The sequence below is a fragment of the Grammomys surdaster genome, unplaced genomic scaffold (assembly GCF_004785775.1).
Source record: "Grammomys surdaster isolate TR1022 unplaced genomic scaffold, NIH_TR_1.0 125941, whole genome shotgun sequence".
In the NCBI taxonomy this organism is placed as follows: Eukaryota; Metazoa; Chordata; class Mammalia; order Rodentia; family Muridae; genus Grammomys; species Grammomys surdaster.
Genome location: NW_021620763.1, coordinates 3,609,714 through 3,624,520, shown reverse-complemented (window position 1 = coordinate 3,624,520; position 14,807 = coordinate 3,609,714). Strand labels below are relative to the sequence as shown.

Sequence of the window (14,807 nt, the reverse complement as noted above, 5' to 3'; positions counted from 1 at the left end):
AGAGAGAGAGAGAGAGAGAGAGAGAGAGAGAGAGAGAGAGAGAGAGAAAGGGAGAGGGAGAGGGAGAGGGAGAGAGAGAGAGAGAGAGAAAGCAAGCAAGCTGTGGTCCCTTCTCCAAAGCAACGCTCAGAAATACAGACTTAAAAGCTATCCTAAGAGCTTAACAGTCCTCATAAAGGTGAGGAGTGAGAATCCCAACCGCAGACAGCAAGACATAGGCATGTTTCAAGGGAGGAGCTGTGGTTGCCTCAGTTTGCCTGCTTACCCTCCTTAAATACTACGATGTGAATTCCCTATATGCATTGTTCTGGGAAAATGGTCCAAAGGGTTGTTTTACTACATAGTAATACCTCAGACCACCCCCAATTTTAAGAGTAATTTTTTTTTTGATGGTTCCACGAGGGGAGGTTTATTAAGAGAGTGGGAGAGCGGGAGGAGAGAGAGAAGAGTAGAGAAGTGGAGTGGAGGCCGGCCATGACCACGTGGAGAGAGGGGGAAGGGAAGGGGGGAGGGGAGAGGACAACCTGCAGGTGCTGGGTCGAGAAGCCAAGAAGAGAGAGGCGGGGCCAAGCAGCCCCTTTTATAGTAGGCAGGGTTACCTGCCTGTTGCCAGGTGACTGTGGAGGTGGAGTTTAACAGATTACTAACATTCCCACGTTTTGGTTTAATTAAAAAGAAAAATTAGAAAGAGGTGATGGCGAAGCAGGAATAGGGTCATTGTGAAATCTGGCTACTTCCTGCTGGCATTGGGGGTGACATGTCTCTAGGGGGAACCTAGAAGAATGGGAGATGTTTGTCCAGTCTTAGGAGAACTGGCTGTTTTCTGACGTCCAGGGTCAGGTCCAGTAGAAGCAGCTGTGTGTGTGGCAGGAGATGGAGCATCTGAAGGTTGCTTCTCTGGAGCTGTTCTGGATGCACCTGGACTTGACAAGATGTAGGAAATAAGATTAAGAACACTTGGAGAAAGGATTTTTTCTAAGATGTACATTTGAAACCCAGAGGGATCCCACCCTTTGTTATAGGTAGTAAGTGGGAAATTTAGGCAGATGTACTTATCTGGATGGCATCCATGCAGGTAGATCTGAGTGGGTTTCTTGTAGCTTATAAGTTTACAAAAGAGATAACAACATGAGTTAACACAAGTAGTCTTTCAACTGAGTTTAGGTAATGAGGTAACAGATAAAATTGGTGAAAACTTAGCTGTCAATGTAGTCAGAAGTCTGGTAAAGAGAAACAAAAATCTACCAGTTATACATTATTTTTAAAAAATGACAGAGTCCACTAGCCAACAGTTCCCGTGGTTTCCATAGTCTCTTGGGTGAAATCAGTTTGGCTTTTAAGCGCAGAAGCCGCAGGGCTTTTTTTCTGTGGAATGGGTACGCATGATATGAGAAACGACTTACCTTTATTTAGCCAAGTCATTTGACTCAGGGTATCCAGTTGCGTTTGTTCACATACAATCCAGGCTGTATGTTCTAGGAGTCCGGCGTCCAGGTCTTCTGAAACCATCTTGGGCTAGCTGTTAGAGGCTTTGGGCATTCTGTCGGCCATAAACTTAAAATATATAATTAGCAGACTTCTGACAAGATTGCCATAAGAATTGGTTGTAACTGAATAAAAGTCCATCAAAATGGGTTAGGAAAGAGTCTTAAGTAACTTTGGCGGGTTGCATAGGAAGAGAAAAGCACATTTTTGTATTAGCAAAGAAGCATTTTGGTTAAGACAATAATAAGAAAGCTGGCAATAGCAGCATACAGTACAGCTGGCAGGCTGGAGCTGTGAGCCACAGGTGCTGCGGGCGGGTCAGGTCTGCAGGGTGACAGCACAGCTGCAGAGCGGGTCTTCCTGCTCAGTGTCTCTGGCAGCAGTGAGTAAAGAAAAGCAAGTATGTCCCATATCACCCCAACGTTTACAGGTCCCAGGCGGCAGGATGTAAGGGGAAAACCCAGAGCAGAGCTAAGAACCATATAGAGGGAAGGGACCAGGGGAATCGGCTGACCGATCACAGGAGACGAGGAGAGCTAGCTGGGCCCTGGACCCACTAGCTTTCGAGGCAAGGCACTGGAACTGAGGTTCCAGTCTACCCGCAAATGACGAAGGAGGAGGAAAGGGAAAAGGGCACGAAAGACTGGCCCTTGGAAGAGACACCTGGGGACTATGGTCGGAGCCGGTGCTCCTGAGGCAAACAAAACAGTCTGGGTACTCAGCGGCGAGAAACTGTCTCGAGAGGAAGAGGGGAAGTGTCTCATCCAAGGGGAGCCGTCCTAGAGAGGTTCAGGGAAGGACAGGGTTCACTCGAGCTCAAGGAATCTTCCCTGGGACCATGTGGACTCTGGCCAGTGGGGGATGGGGAAGCTTACCAGTTCTAGGCTAGTATGTGTGGAACCTGCAGACATCTGCTAGAGTCACAGTAATTCCCCCATTTTGGTTTAATTAGAAAGAAAAATTAGAAAGAGGTGTGGGGCAGAACCTTGGGTGGGGAGCAGGCAGAACACATGGAAAGGGGTATAGGGAATTTTTCCAGTTATCAGACTGCTGGCAGTATGTGTCTGTGGGTACAGACGAAAACAATGTATTGTCCATTGGGTGACGGTTGTTACAGGCTATCAGCCAGTATCTTGAATGATAAGCCAGCAACAAAGCAATCAGGCACTGCTTATAATAATCGGGCCATCGCACAATCAAATAAGGGCCTCGACTGGGGCAAACCCACCAGAAGTTAGCAAGTCAGGATACAGCTCGCCTGGTACCAGTTTTCTGTGGAGCTGCAAGAGCTGGGGAGGGGTTACAAGCTATTTCCGAGAGGGGAAAGACCACCCAACGGGCCAATGTCTTAAGTCGAAGATCAGCTAGAGGCCATATGGACTGGGGCCATGAAAGACAAACCCTTAGTCCAGGAAGCGCAGGGTCCCTCAAGCCGAACGGAAACTCCTTACCAATTATGTCGCTGTCTGTTTGTGAGTTTGTGCAGTCTGATATCAGGAAATGTGGAACCAGGGGTCTACATGCCTGTCCTGCTACCCGGCCCACGTGGCAGAGTACCACGCAGGTGGCTGCAGCGGCTCAGCTCACATGGTGGAAGTTTGGCGAGCCTTGCAGCAGCAGCAGCAGCAGCAGCAGCAGCACGAGACAGGGGTTGTAGCAGTGGATATTAATTCACCCACTCGGTGGTGGTGGGTAGCAGCAGATGAAGTGTGAGTAGTTGTTGTGTCCATCTTGTATGGTTGCAGCAGCTGAGGTCCCCGAAGTTTCGTATCCCAGGTTTTAGCACCAATAAAAGGATTTCCACGAGCAGCTTGTACAGATCACAGCAGACTAGACGGTTCCACGAGGGGAGGTTTATTAAGAGAGTGGGAGAGCAGGGGAGAGAGAGAGGAGTAGAAAGGGTAGAGGCCGGCCATGACCACGTGGAGAGAGGGGGAAGGGAAGGGGGGAGGGGAGACAACAACCTGCAGGCGCAGGGTGAGCAAGAGCTTAAGAGTAATTTATAATAACAAATAAAGGTCAATAGTGGGAAGATTACCTCTAGCAATGTAATTGGCAGAAAGGAAGCAAGTAGCTCTTAAAACTGAGCTAGTCAGATTGTCTAAGGGCTATTTCACCTAGACCTTAAATGTGGTAAAATTATAGAGCATCTTATTCAGAACAAACAAACACAGAGACAATAATGTACTTCTGGAATTTGAAAATAATGAATGGCTTGTACACATTTATAGTGCATGCTTGCTAAAAGTGAGTTCATTAAGGTGTGTCTTTCAAATCAAGAGCTGTCTTGCTTATTAAACTATTACCAAAACATGTTTATCAAAAACCTAATAGCTTCTTGCCCAGTATCCCAAGACGTTTTATAGTATCTTTTTTTCCCTAGTCTATGTACAATTAAAGCCTTTGAAAAACCATCAACAGTAAAGTAAAATTACTGGGTTATTTATTCAACAAGAATGTTAGTTACTGGTCTGCTGTGCTCTGTCCTATCCAGGAGCAGCCAGCAGTAAGGCAAGAAGCCTATGCTACTTATTCTAATCAGCCATGTTTTGGTGTTGAAAGTGTTAATAGCCTGGATGTCACTTTCACTAGTTAAAGCATCTATAAAGCATGTGACATCCTGTTTGGCTGCCAGGAAGAGTGCCCAGCTGCAACTAGAAGGAACAATGTAGAACAAAATGCTGAAATCCTTGAGTCATAAGGTCAGTCTCATTCCTCCTCCTGGCAGAAGTCTCTTTCTAAATGAACACCATTGAGAGAATTTGATTTGATTACCACTTGGTGTTACCTTCCATAGGAAACATACAGTAATTATGTTAAGGGACAAGTACATGTATCAAATGTTTATGTAATGTAAATAGTATAAAAGAAAAAATTTTTTAGAATGCTGTTTTAAGGAAAAGGTTGAAAGCAGACCAGAAGAAACACAGACTTGCATCTAGAGCAGCAGAGTTTAGATCTTAATTCTGCTCTCAACAAATGTGTCTACTGTACTAGATCCTTGGACTACATTACTTACCAAGGCAGCCCATAAAGTATTAAATTTAGTTATTAGTTGCTTTTGATGAGTGCTTGTCATATATCCATGTTCTGCTAGACTTCAGCTAATATAATGTTAACATAAAATATACTTGACTTTAAATAGGTCCACATTGTAGCTGTAAGAAGTTTACAGATAGAAGGATGCTCAAAAGCTGACAGAGGCTTCCTAATTTACCATAGGACTATATCTCATTAAACCTAAACTTGAAAAGCCCAAAATTGAACTTGAACCAAGGTGGGTGAAGGAGATTCTGTATAGAGGAACTCAGGGAGGGGTAGAGTTCCACACAAACCTAGTTTATCACCACACCTTGAAAAATGAGTGAAGATTCACAAAAGAATGGAGTGGAGGAAGGATGTTTTCTGGTTAGAACTAACCTACCACTGGATAGGGCATCATGAAGTGTGACAGTAGAAGACGTGTAAGAGGAACAGTTAGAAACAGGACTTAAGAAGTAGTTAGCTAGGACAGTGTGGCAAGTCATGCAGGAACTTTGAACCTTAACTTATAAGGAATACTGCCTTATAAGTTATAAGATTACAAGTATCTCCTACAGAAAGTACTGTAAGAAGATTACACAGCCTTGGAAATGAAAGAAACAAAGACCAGCCAATAATTTATTGCCAAAATGTATGTGAGTGTTAAGAACTTGAAAGCAGCTGAGAGAGGAAGGACAGATATTTGATATGCTAGCAGAATTAAAAGATTGTGCATGGAAACCACTTGACAGTGTAGACTGAAATAAAAAGTGAAGAGAATGCCACGGGAAGTTCAGGACCAGTGAGGTAGCTCAGCAGGTAACAATGCTTGCTGCCAGGCCTGATAGCCTGAGTTCAACCCTGGAACACTATGGTACAAGGACAGAACTAACTCCTGCAAATTGTCCTCTGAGCTATCACACATACCATGGTGCACACACATTAGAATGGGATAGAGACTTAGAAAAAGATAACTCAACTTTGATTTTGTGATCAGGAAACAGGCTGAGTGGAACACCTCACGCTTTAACTGAATGAATACAAAGGCACTGTGCTTTTCATTTGTGCTAGATCATTCTGGCCAAAGGGAAGCCCCAGAGAAACACAGAACATGCTGAATAAAGGAGAGAGGTCTGGACTCAGCATCTTCTGTAGCCAGCCACTGTCACAGACACTGTAACTAGGGCAGCAAGTACAGTAAAGCTCGTGCCATGGCACCTTAGGGCCAGTGGAGGGCTGAGAGCAGGAGGACATGCCATAAAGGGACCTCTGAAAACTGTCTGCTACAGTGGCTCTGAAGGAAAGCACACCAGGCTGTGAGAAGGGTATGTGAGGGGCATGTGGCAGCCTTTTTCTGGTGGTGGGTGATTGAGCAGTGACTGATGAAGTGAAGGATGGCCCATTACAGAAATCAAAGCTTGGCTTTAACATTGAGTATCTTTCCATTCTCTTCTTTAGGTACTGTGAGGCGGTTCCTAGAGATCCATGGGGAAACCATTGAAAAAGTAGTATTTGCTGTCTCAGAACTCGAAGAGGTATTTTACTAACATTTTTTGCTTAGTTTGAGTCATAATTCTACTTTGTTACTACCTTCATGTGGTCATCAGATGATGATGATCAGATTCACTGAATCTGAAGCAGAGAAATCTAATGGTTTAAATAAATTTGTGGTTGTGGAACTTAGGCTCATTCACTGAAACAGACGTATGAAGGAAACTAAAGCAGTGTAGGCAGAACCCAGACTATCCAGTATAAACCACACTGTTCTGGCTGCTGGGTCTTCCTGACTCTGTTTCAAGTTTTGGAATCGTAGGCTTGCACCACCCAGCTAAGGAGAGTTTGATTCAGTTTTACTGCATGGCTGTTGTCTTCATAAGGGAAATGGCACAGGTCGGTAGTTCTGCCTGCTGCCTGCGCTCGCACTCAGGCTGTCACCTTGTAACCTGATTACTAGGTTTCTAGGGTTTAGCAACATAGCTGGAAAATCACTGCTCTGCTGGTGAGGCCTCGCCATCTGCTGGGTGCAGGTGGTAGCCAAGCCAATGGTTGGCAGGTTTATATGTTTTCTTGTGTGTGGTGGCTTTATTTAAGCTTGGGCCATGCAGAAAGTCAGCTCTTTGTTTCCATCTCCCTGGACGTTGAGTGTACTGTGTCGTGCTCAGCTTCTGATAAGCACTTGTATCCTTGTATCCTTCAGCAGTCACTTTGCTTCTCAGTGCTTTGCTAAAATAGGGAAGTGGAGGAGGAAGAGGAGGGCTGGGTGGTTTGTACAGACAAGTCCTGTTCGCAAGTAAGTTGATACTGATTTTAGGAGTCAGGTGGTCCTGAGAAGGGCAGCGTTCCTTAGCTAGTAAAGTTTGAAGATGAGAAAACATGGAATACACACAATTTAAAGGAAAAAACACATAGTTCATCCTCAGTTCTTAAAAAGTGATATACAAATGACCATGATAAAGAAACTTCACAACCTTGACCATTACAGAAACTTAAGCCAAAACCACAATGAGATACCACTTCACCATCACAATGCCATCTTCTAGCCACATAAGAAGTTATAGTATAATACAGCAGCTTCTTAAGTATATACAGAAAATATTTAAAACTAAAAGATGAAGATTTAAAATACTGTTGTTCCGTCAGCGGCCAAAGAGTGGAAAATAGTCAGCAATGGCTGAAGAGCACGTGTAGAGTGTACATAGGATAGGAAGTGTTCCGCCCTGGAGGAATGAAGTGTGGATACCTGTAAGGACATGATGCTAACTGAAATAAACTAGACGTAAAAGGTCATAAGTTGTATTCTGTTTTATTGAAATGTTGAAAATAGTCACATCCACTGAGGCAGAACGGTTGGCAGCCCAGGTTTTGGAACTAGGAGTTGCGGAGAGACAATTGCTAGGGAGTTGGGTTGAGGTGATGTCAGAGACAATGGTGGTTGGACAACTTTAGAACATCATAAAAACCACTGACTTCTGTATTTTCAACAGATTAGTTTTATGGTATATGATTCTTCAAAAATCTGTGTGTATGTGAGTGTATGTGTGTGTATAAGTGTGCCCGTACCCAGTGTGCCATGACGTGTGGAAGTCAGGACTTCTTCTTCGTGGAATTGGTTCTCTCCTTCCACCTTCTGTGCTTTTTACAGATTGATCTCTGGTGGCCAGGTTTGCACGGCAAGCGCCTTGACAAGCTGAGCCTGATGCTGACCCTACCTCCGTTTGTTAGTTTGCTTGTTTCTGTTTTTTTGAGGAAGGGTCTCTCTATGTAGCCTTGGTTAGCCTCGAACTCGCTATGTAGATCAAGCTAGGCTATAGATCAAGATACTCAACTCCATCACTTGTGTGCTGCCATTCTTTTAGTCCTTTGTAAAGATTTATTCATTTTATTTCATATTTATGTATATGTATGGCGTTCAAGTGTAGGTGCCCATAGATGCTTGAAGAAGGTGTTAAATCTCCTGGATCTAGAGTTAGAGACAGTTGTGAGTTGCTCAGTGTGGGTTCTGGGAACAGAACCTGGGTCCTCTGGAAGAGCTGCGAGCGCCCATAGCCTCTAACCTCTCCTCCAGCCCCTGTAATTTAGAATAGTTTATGAGTGATGCTGAGCAGTGATGCAGCAATGCATAGGATACAGAAGAGGCAGGGTGCCTCAGCAGACATGGAGAATGCCAGCACACAGCAGCTTCCTGTGCTCTGGTGCCATCAAGGAGCACAGGGGTCGCACATGTGCAAATCATAAGAGAGAGTACACCTTACTCTGTTTTTTTATTTTAGCACATGGAGTTACTGTATTAATGTTCAGTTAGCTTACCAAGTGATGGGTTTCATCATCACCTTCTTATCACATGTCATTATATTTTGTCATCATTCATTCCTCACCTCTGTTGCCTTCTTTAATTTTGTAAATTAGGTTTATTTATATATTTTACTTTGGAGGAGGCTAGAGAAACGTGCATATGGAAATCAGAGAATGCTCTTCAGGAGTCAGTCCTCCTCCACATTAGTTAGGTCACAGGGATCAAACTCAGGTCTTCAGACCCTGTGGCCTTTATCTATGAAGCCATCTCACAGGCTCCTAAGGTTTTTTTGTTGTTGTTGTTTTGGGGTTTTTTTTGTTGTTTTTAATTTCTAAGAATGAGTGAAAACTATCAGACCTTCAGAAAATAGTTAGAAATGTTTCTAAAAAATGAATAACTAGCCAGGCAGTGGTGGCACACACCTTTAACCCCAGCACTCAGGAGGCAGAGGCAAGTGGATCTCTCTGAGTTTGAATCCAGCCTGGCCTATAGATCAAGCTTCAGGACAGCCAGGGCTACCCAGAAAAACACTCTCTCAAACCACCAGCCCCTGACCCCTTCAAAAAAAACCTGAAAAATGAAATGTGGGTCAAATAGAGACTGGTACACTAGCTTCAGCATATAGCACCTGTGCTTAGCAAGTCTAGCAGACAGGTTCGAGTGCAGGCACAGAGTGGCAGCCTTCACAGTCCAGATCTGGTGACCTGGACCAGGATGGAGATTTCCTGTGACTTGACTAGAGGCTCATTTCTCCCTGGCAAATATTGGATGAGTGAGGGGGTCGGACAGCTTCAGTCTGAGCAGAGGGAGAGGTGAGGCCTGCAGTCTTCAGAGCACGTGGACCACAGTCATCACTTCGTGGGCTTGCTTTCGCTCTTCTCTGTTTTTCACACAGCGCCTTACTTTTCTGACACAGGCCACTTACCAAAAGCTGCTACCTCTGTACTTCCCAAGGTCGTTAAAGGAGGAGAGCCGGTCATTGCCGTACCTACCTGCAGACATTGGAAATGCAGAAGGGGAGCCTGTGGTACCTGAGCGGCAAATCAGGATCAGTGAGAAACCTGGTGCTTCAGAGGGTGAGTGCTGGGGTTCTAAGTGCCTCATCTTCCTTAATTAACATACAGATAGATAACTGCCCTTAGACAGTTTCCTACAGATTGGCAGAATTGACTCTGTTATAGCCAGTCCTCATTCCTAGCCCTTGTTCTCCTGCTCACTCCCCCACACACTTTCTTTTGTGTTACATCTGTGTGAACTCTAGATTCCTCAGGAGAAAAAACCCATGTGATTTTGTGTCTCTCACCACCTGGCTTAACGATCTCTTGTTCCATATGTTTTCCTGCAGGTCATAATCTCCTCATTTTTTATGGCTGAATAAAACTCTGATGTGCATATGTATGTGTGTCTCACACTTTATCCGTTCATCTCTTACGAATATCTAGGCTGATCCTAGATCTTGACTATTGTGAATAGTACAGTGCTAACCACAGATAAGGAGATATCTCTGGTATGCGTAACCAAGTCTATGGTGTTTATCTTCAGGAATGATATAGTTGAGTCAGGTGGTAACTCAATTTGTAGTTTTTTGAGGAACTTTCATAGTGATTTCTGAACCAGCAATATGTAATGATTCAGCATTTGCCTTCCTTAATTTTCCTCTCCAGGATGCTAGGGTAAGGGTAAACACCAACCAGCAAAGACACAGGACTAGTATTGGGGATTTGCAGGTGGGCGTAGCAACATGCTCAGCTGAATGGAGTTTGGAGGCTCCTGAAGAATGGTTGAAGCAGTAGCTGAGTATATTACCACCTTACATTTTTCAAGTTTTGCGCAGTTTTAACAGCGTCCTCTAAAAATCACCGGTAACATTAAATAGTACCGTAAGAATACTATAGCCATGTTATTTCTTTAGGTTTTATATTCATGTAGATTGAAAGTTATAGCCAAAGAGTATATGTTTGGATGGAAGCCCTTCTGTCAGCCGTCACAGCTATAAGATCATAAACCCCTTGCCACACGTACTCCGTGCATGTTCTGATCAGAAATCAGCTTAGGGAACATATTGCTTGCTTTTCTTTCATTATTTCAGGACTAAAGATTTCTAAATTATCTCAGAGTTATAAATGTTGATGTTTGTTGTTGTTGTTGCTGCTGTTGTTGTTGCTGCTGCTGCTGCTGCCTCACAGTCTTTCCTCCTGTAGCTCTCATGGTTGGTTTTGCTGTCTGCTTTTGTAGCTTTCTGCTGATGGTACTTTTTGTTGCAGACAATGAAGAAGAAGATGAGGATGAAGGCTTGGGAGTGGATCTGTCTTTCATTGGCTCTCATGCTTTTGCTCGAATGGAAGGAGATATTGACAAGCAAAGAAAATTGATCCTCCAGGGACAGTTGTCCGAAGCTGCCCTGCAGAAGCAGCATCAAAGAAAGTAAGGCAGGCTTGTTCCGGTAGTCAGATAGTGTGGGTCAGGAGAAGGATCTAGTACCTATGGATGCTCTTCTGTACACACAAAGTTCCTTTTGTTTAACCTTAGCGGTGGCTGGGTAGGAGGTCCTGTCCGCACTCTAGTCCCAGAGCCAAAAGTTGAGGTCATTTAGTGAGGGAAGCCAGTGGTCAGATGCATTTCTGCTTTCAGAGTTCTTACCCCACTGTGGGCTCTACTTAATGTGCTCTAAACATGGAAATTAGGAGATGGGAAAGCACTTACAAGGTTTCTGCTTGCATTTTTCTTGCATTAAAGTTTTCTTCAGCCGCAGAGTTTTATGTCTTCCCCCACTTACCCTGAGGATCCTTACATTCGTTTTCTCCAAACATTTGGTTTCTCTAAAGCAATTCTGAGTGAATCCTTTTAAAATCATATATGGAGAAAGATTAATAGTAAAAATGGCTACTTTTCAATTTTTTAAAGGCAAAAAGGTAAATTGTACACAGCTATCTATTCCTTCATTGGGCTGGTAAAGGCTAGTGTCTTATAGGCTGTGAGCGGCAGTGATTAGAGTGAGTGTAGCTCACCACCAGAACTCAGCAAACACAGCAGCTTTCTTTAATACTGAGCAAACCCCGTCTGTCTTACCTTTGCCTGCTGGCTTTGGCCCCTCCCATTCATTTCAATTAGCATCTTCTCATCTTCAGTCCTGCCCATTCTCCGGGTTTCAGATGAAGGCAAATGCCTCTCAGACCTCACCTGTTGGGTCTAGAATGCCTGCTCTGCTGCTTTCCTTTCTCACAGCATCACACAGCTTACCATTCTGTTTATAGGGTGATTCCACAGTGCCAGTCGCCAGTCATACAGTGACACTTGGACTAGACGATGTCAGCAGTCCCTGACAATCACTGATGTTTTATTTCCTCGAGAGCTTCCTATGATATATTTCTATCACTTTCACCTCTGTTACCCCCCTGCACACACACACACACACACACACACACACATACACACCCGTCCTCCCACTCTCCTTGAACTCCCTCCCAGGAAATCCCATCCTCTTCTTTCATGACTTCTTGTTTTGTAGCCCGCTGTATTTATAAGGTTGCCTCCATGAGCCTGGGAGGAAGGTTACTTACTGGATTCTGTTCAGCATGGCCATGGTGACAGCACTGAAGAAAATGGCTCCCTCTCCCCCAGCGGGAATTAAAATGTTCTGTCTCCTCAGTCCCAGGTCTTCACTTTACTCTGATTTTATGTGGGGGGAAAAGCAGATTTACCACTAGAGGGAACCAGTGAACAAGTTTTCTAAAGGAAGAACCAAATGACAGAGTCAGTTCTAAACAGGATCAGGTGCATCCTCTCTAGAGTGGAGCCTAGGAGAGAGGGGCGGCATTTGGGGTGTAAATAAACAAAATAATTAATTACGAAAAAATAGTGTAGTGTCATCTGGCAAACATTTTTTCTTTAAGTAGAGTAACTGCATTTCTTTGTCAAATCATGGTGATTTGACTCTGTATGCATTTTTAAAATGTTCACCACCATGGTAAAATGTTCATGGTTTATGGGTTGTTCATGGGTCTCAAATCCTGAGACTGAAAAGTTTAGAGCTGATACCTGTTGAGATTATGATAGGACAGAGCTGGAAGCCAGTGCTCTATCATGCTTAAGATTGCAGGGTGGAGTTTAGAAAGATGTACTTCTGCTTTTCCTGAAGCAGGACCCTATTTCACACACTGAATCCAGTTCCTCTTATGCAGATCAGGATGGATGGCAGCTCTCCTGTCATTGATGGCTCCTCTCTGTCCCTGTCACTGCCCTGCTGTGCCACATCACTGTCTGGGCAGTAATTCTTCCTAACACCTGAAAAAGGAGACAAGTCCCCTAGGTCTTCTGCTGACGTGTCTACGTGTTTGAGCCACCACGAGTGATTTGGATGTAGCATGAGGTCGAAGTTGTTAGGAAGCAAACTAGCAACTTTTCAAAAACAGAGCTTTGAAAGTCTTTAGAATATTTATTAAAGTGGGGAAAAGACATTGGAAAGTGGGGAAGAGATGATTTCACTAAATGTTTTGTTTCCTTGCATTCGTAGTCCTTGTTAGGCTTGACACCCAGTTGCCTGTGGTGCTAATGTCACTTCTCACAAAAGCATTATTTCATGAGTTATTAATTACTCATTAAACCCTTACGAACATAGCCAGCACTGTGCTGGGATACATCTAGTGAAGCAGAGACTAGCAAGACGGAGCCTCGCACCATGCACACACAGTAGTTCGGCTTCATTTATAGTGAAGCAGGACACAACAGAGTGTAAGATGCAGTGTTTGCGTTAGGCCTGGAAACCCTTGCAGTCCCAGGTTGAACAATGGGCTTTATCTAAATATGTTAGATATTGAACTTTTTAAAATCATTTATTTTATTGAAAATAGATTCTTCTCATACAACATATCCTGACCACAGCCCTCCACACACACACACACACACACACACACACACACACACACTCCTTCCAGCTCCCTCTTAACTCCCCACTCCCCCAGATCCACTCTTCCTGCAAGAGACAACAGCCAAATAGGACACAACAGGATACAATAAGACAAGACAAAAGCCCTCATACTGAACAGGACAGGACAACCCAACAGAGGCTTCGCTTGTTACATCTTTGTAGTAAAGAAAAGTAAGAATATTCTTTAATTATGTTGTTTTGAATACTTGATGTTGTAGCCATGTATCTGTATAGTCCTCACTTACTGTGAGAATTATTTTCAGTCATGGCTATATACATTTTTTCTCATTAGTGCACGTCTATCAAGGACTTAAGATTCTGCATGGTGCAGCAGCCTCTAACTCTTTGTTGTAATTAAGTCTGAGTTCTTTATGGTAAGAAAGAAACATTAAAAATGGGTTCCATTTGTAAAAGTAACTTCCCAATGTTTGCTACAATGATTATATCCTTTATTTATCTAGTTATAATCGATGGTTATGCCAAGCAAGATCTGAAGACCTCTCTGATATTGCTTCTCTGAAAGCTTTATACCAAACAGGTGAGCTTAGTGATCACTTATTCTTGCTGATTAAGGATCTGAGTCATTGCACTATGAGAGATTTGGATTTCTATGATTTTCTCTGTAAATACAGTGTTTTGTGCTGACATCAATAGGTTTTGGACATCACGAGGATCTTAGACATACTGTATCAACCTCTAGTGTGTTCTTATAGTCTCAACAGTGCCTGTTTCACTTTTTTATTGGGATGCTTTTTCTGTTAGGATGTTTTCTGTGTTGTCAGTACAAACTTCAAGCCTTATGGTGAGCACTCTCCAGTCCCCACTTCCTCCTCTGGGTTTTGTTTCAAGCATTACCTGTGCATTTTCAGTTGAGAGCATTGATTTCCTGGGTCACTAATATTATTAAACATTGCGTTGAGTTTAAGCAAAGTATTTATTAAAAAATAAGAGCATAGGTTATGCTGATTTAAAATCTTTAAACAATCAAGATTGTGGTCAAAATCTCATAAGAAAAAAAAAGTATTCTTCTAACAATCAAAGAAATCTAATGATATGATTTGAGAAGCTTGACATTCTTATTTTTTATTGTTTGAATTATTTTATGCAGTCAAATACATAAAAAGACCAGGACAAACCCTGGTCTTGTATTAAGGTCCCTAGGTCCTGATTGCATCTCCTCTTTCAGGTGTAGATAACTGTGGCCGCACAGTGATGGTGGTAGTTGGAAGAAACATTCCTGTGACATTGATAGATATGGACAAGGTAAGTTATAAATGCTTGGTCTGCAAATTAGATGGCTGTAGAAAGTAAGAAGAGTATTGAGTTGGTAGCTAGGGTTTGCAGCATGGGTCTGTAGACCCGCATCCCCTGAGAGTCAGTATGCATCGTTTCTGGTAAGTTAGGGGTCGCTTGTCCTCTATAGGAAAATCAGATACCAGATGGCTCTGGTACTACTCCAGAAACACAGCTATTCTGTTTGGATATGATGTAACTGGCAAGCTTTTGGTTAGAAGTTCTCTGCATTTTAAGTACACAGGCTTGAGAGCTTCTTTGAAAAAAAAAAGAAAGAAAGAAGGAAGG

At 43.3% G+C, this 14,807-nt stretch overlaps 1 protein-coding gene across 2 annotated transcripts in view; it reads left to right on the top strand.

The window, feature by feature from the left end:
- Gdap2 (ganglioside induced differentiation associated protein 2) overlaps positions 1 to 14,807 on the top strand; it is a 44,536-nt gene that overhangs the window by 14,448 nt on the left and 15,281 nt on the right. For both annotated transcript variants that reach the window (XM_028752988.1, XM_028752989.1), the window contains exons 6-10: positions 5,965 to 6,041; positions 9,216 to 9,375; positions 10,564 to 10,723; positions 13,688 to 13,764; positions 14,413 to 14,489. In XM_028752988.1, the coding sequence (XP_028608821.1) occupies positions 5,965 to 6,041; positions 9,216 to 9,375; positions 10,564 to 10,723; positions 13,688 to 13,764; positions 14,413 to 14,489 (551 nt within the window). The remainder of the gene's footprint in view (positions 1 to 5,964; positions 6,042 to 9,215; positions 9,376 to 10,563; positions 10,724 to 13,687; positions 13,765 to 14,412; positions 14,490 to 14,807) is intronic.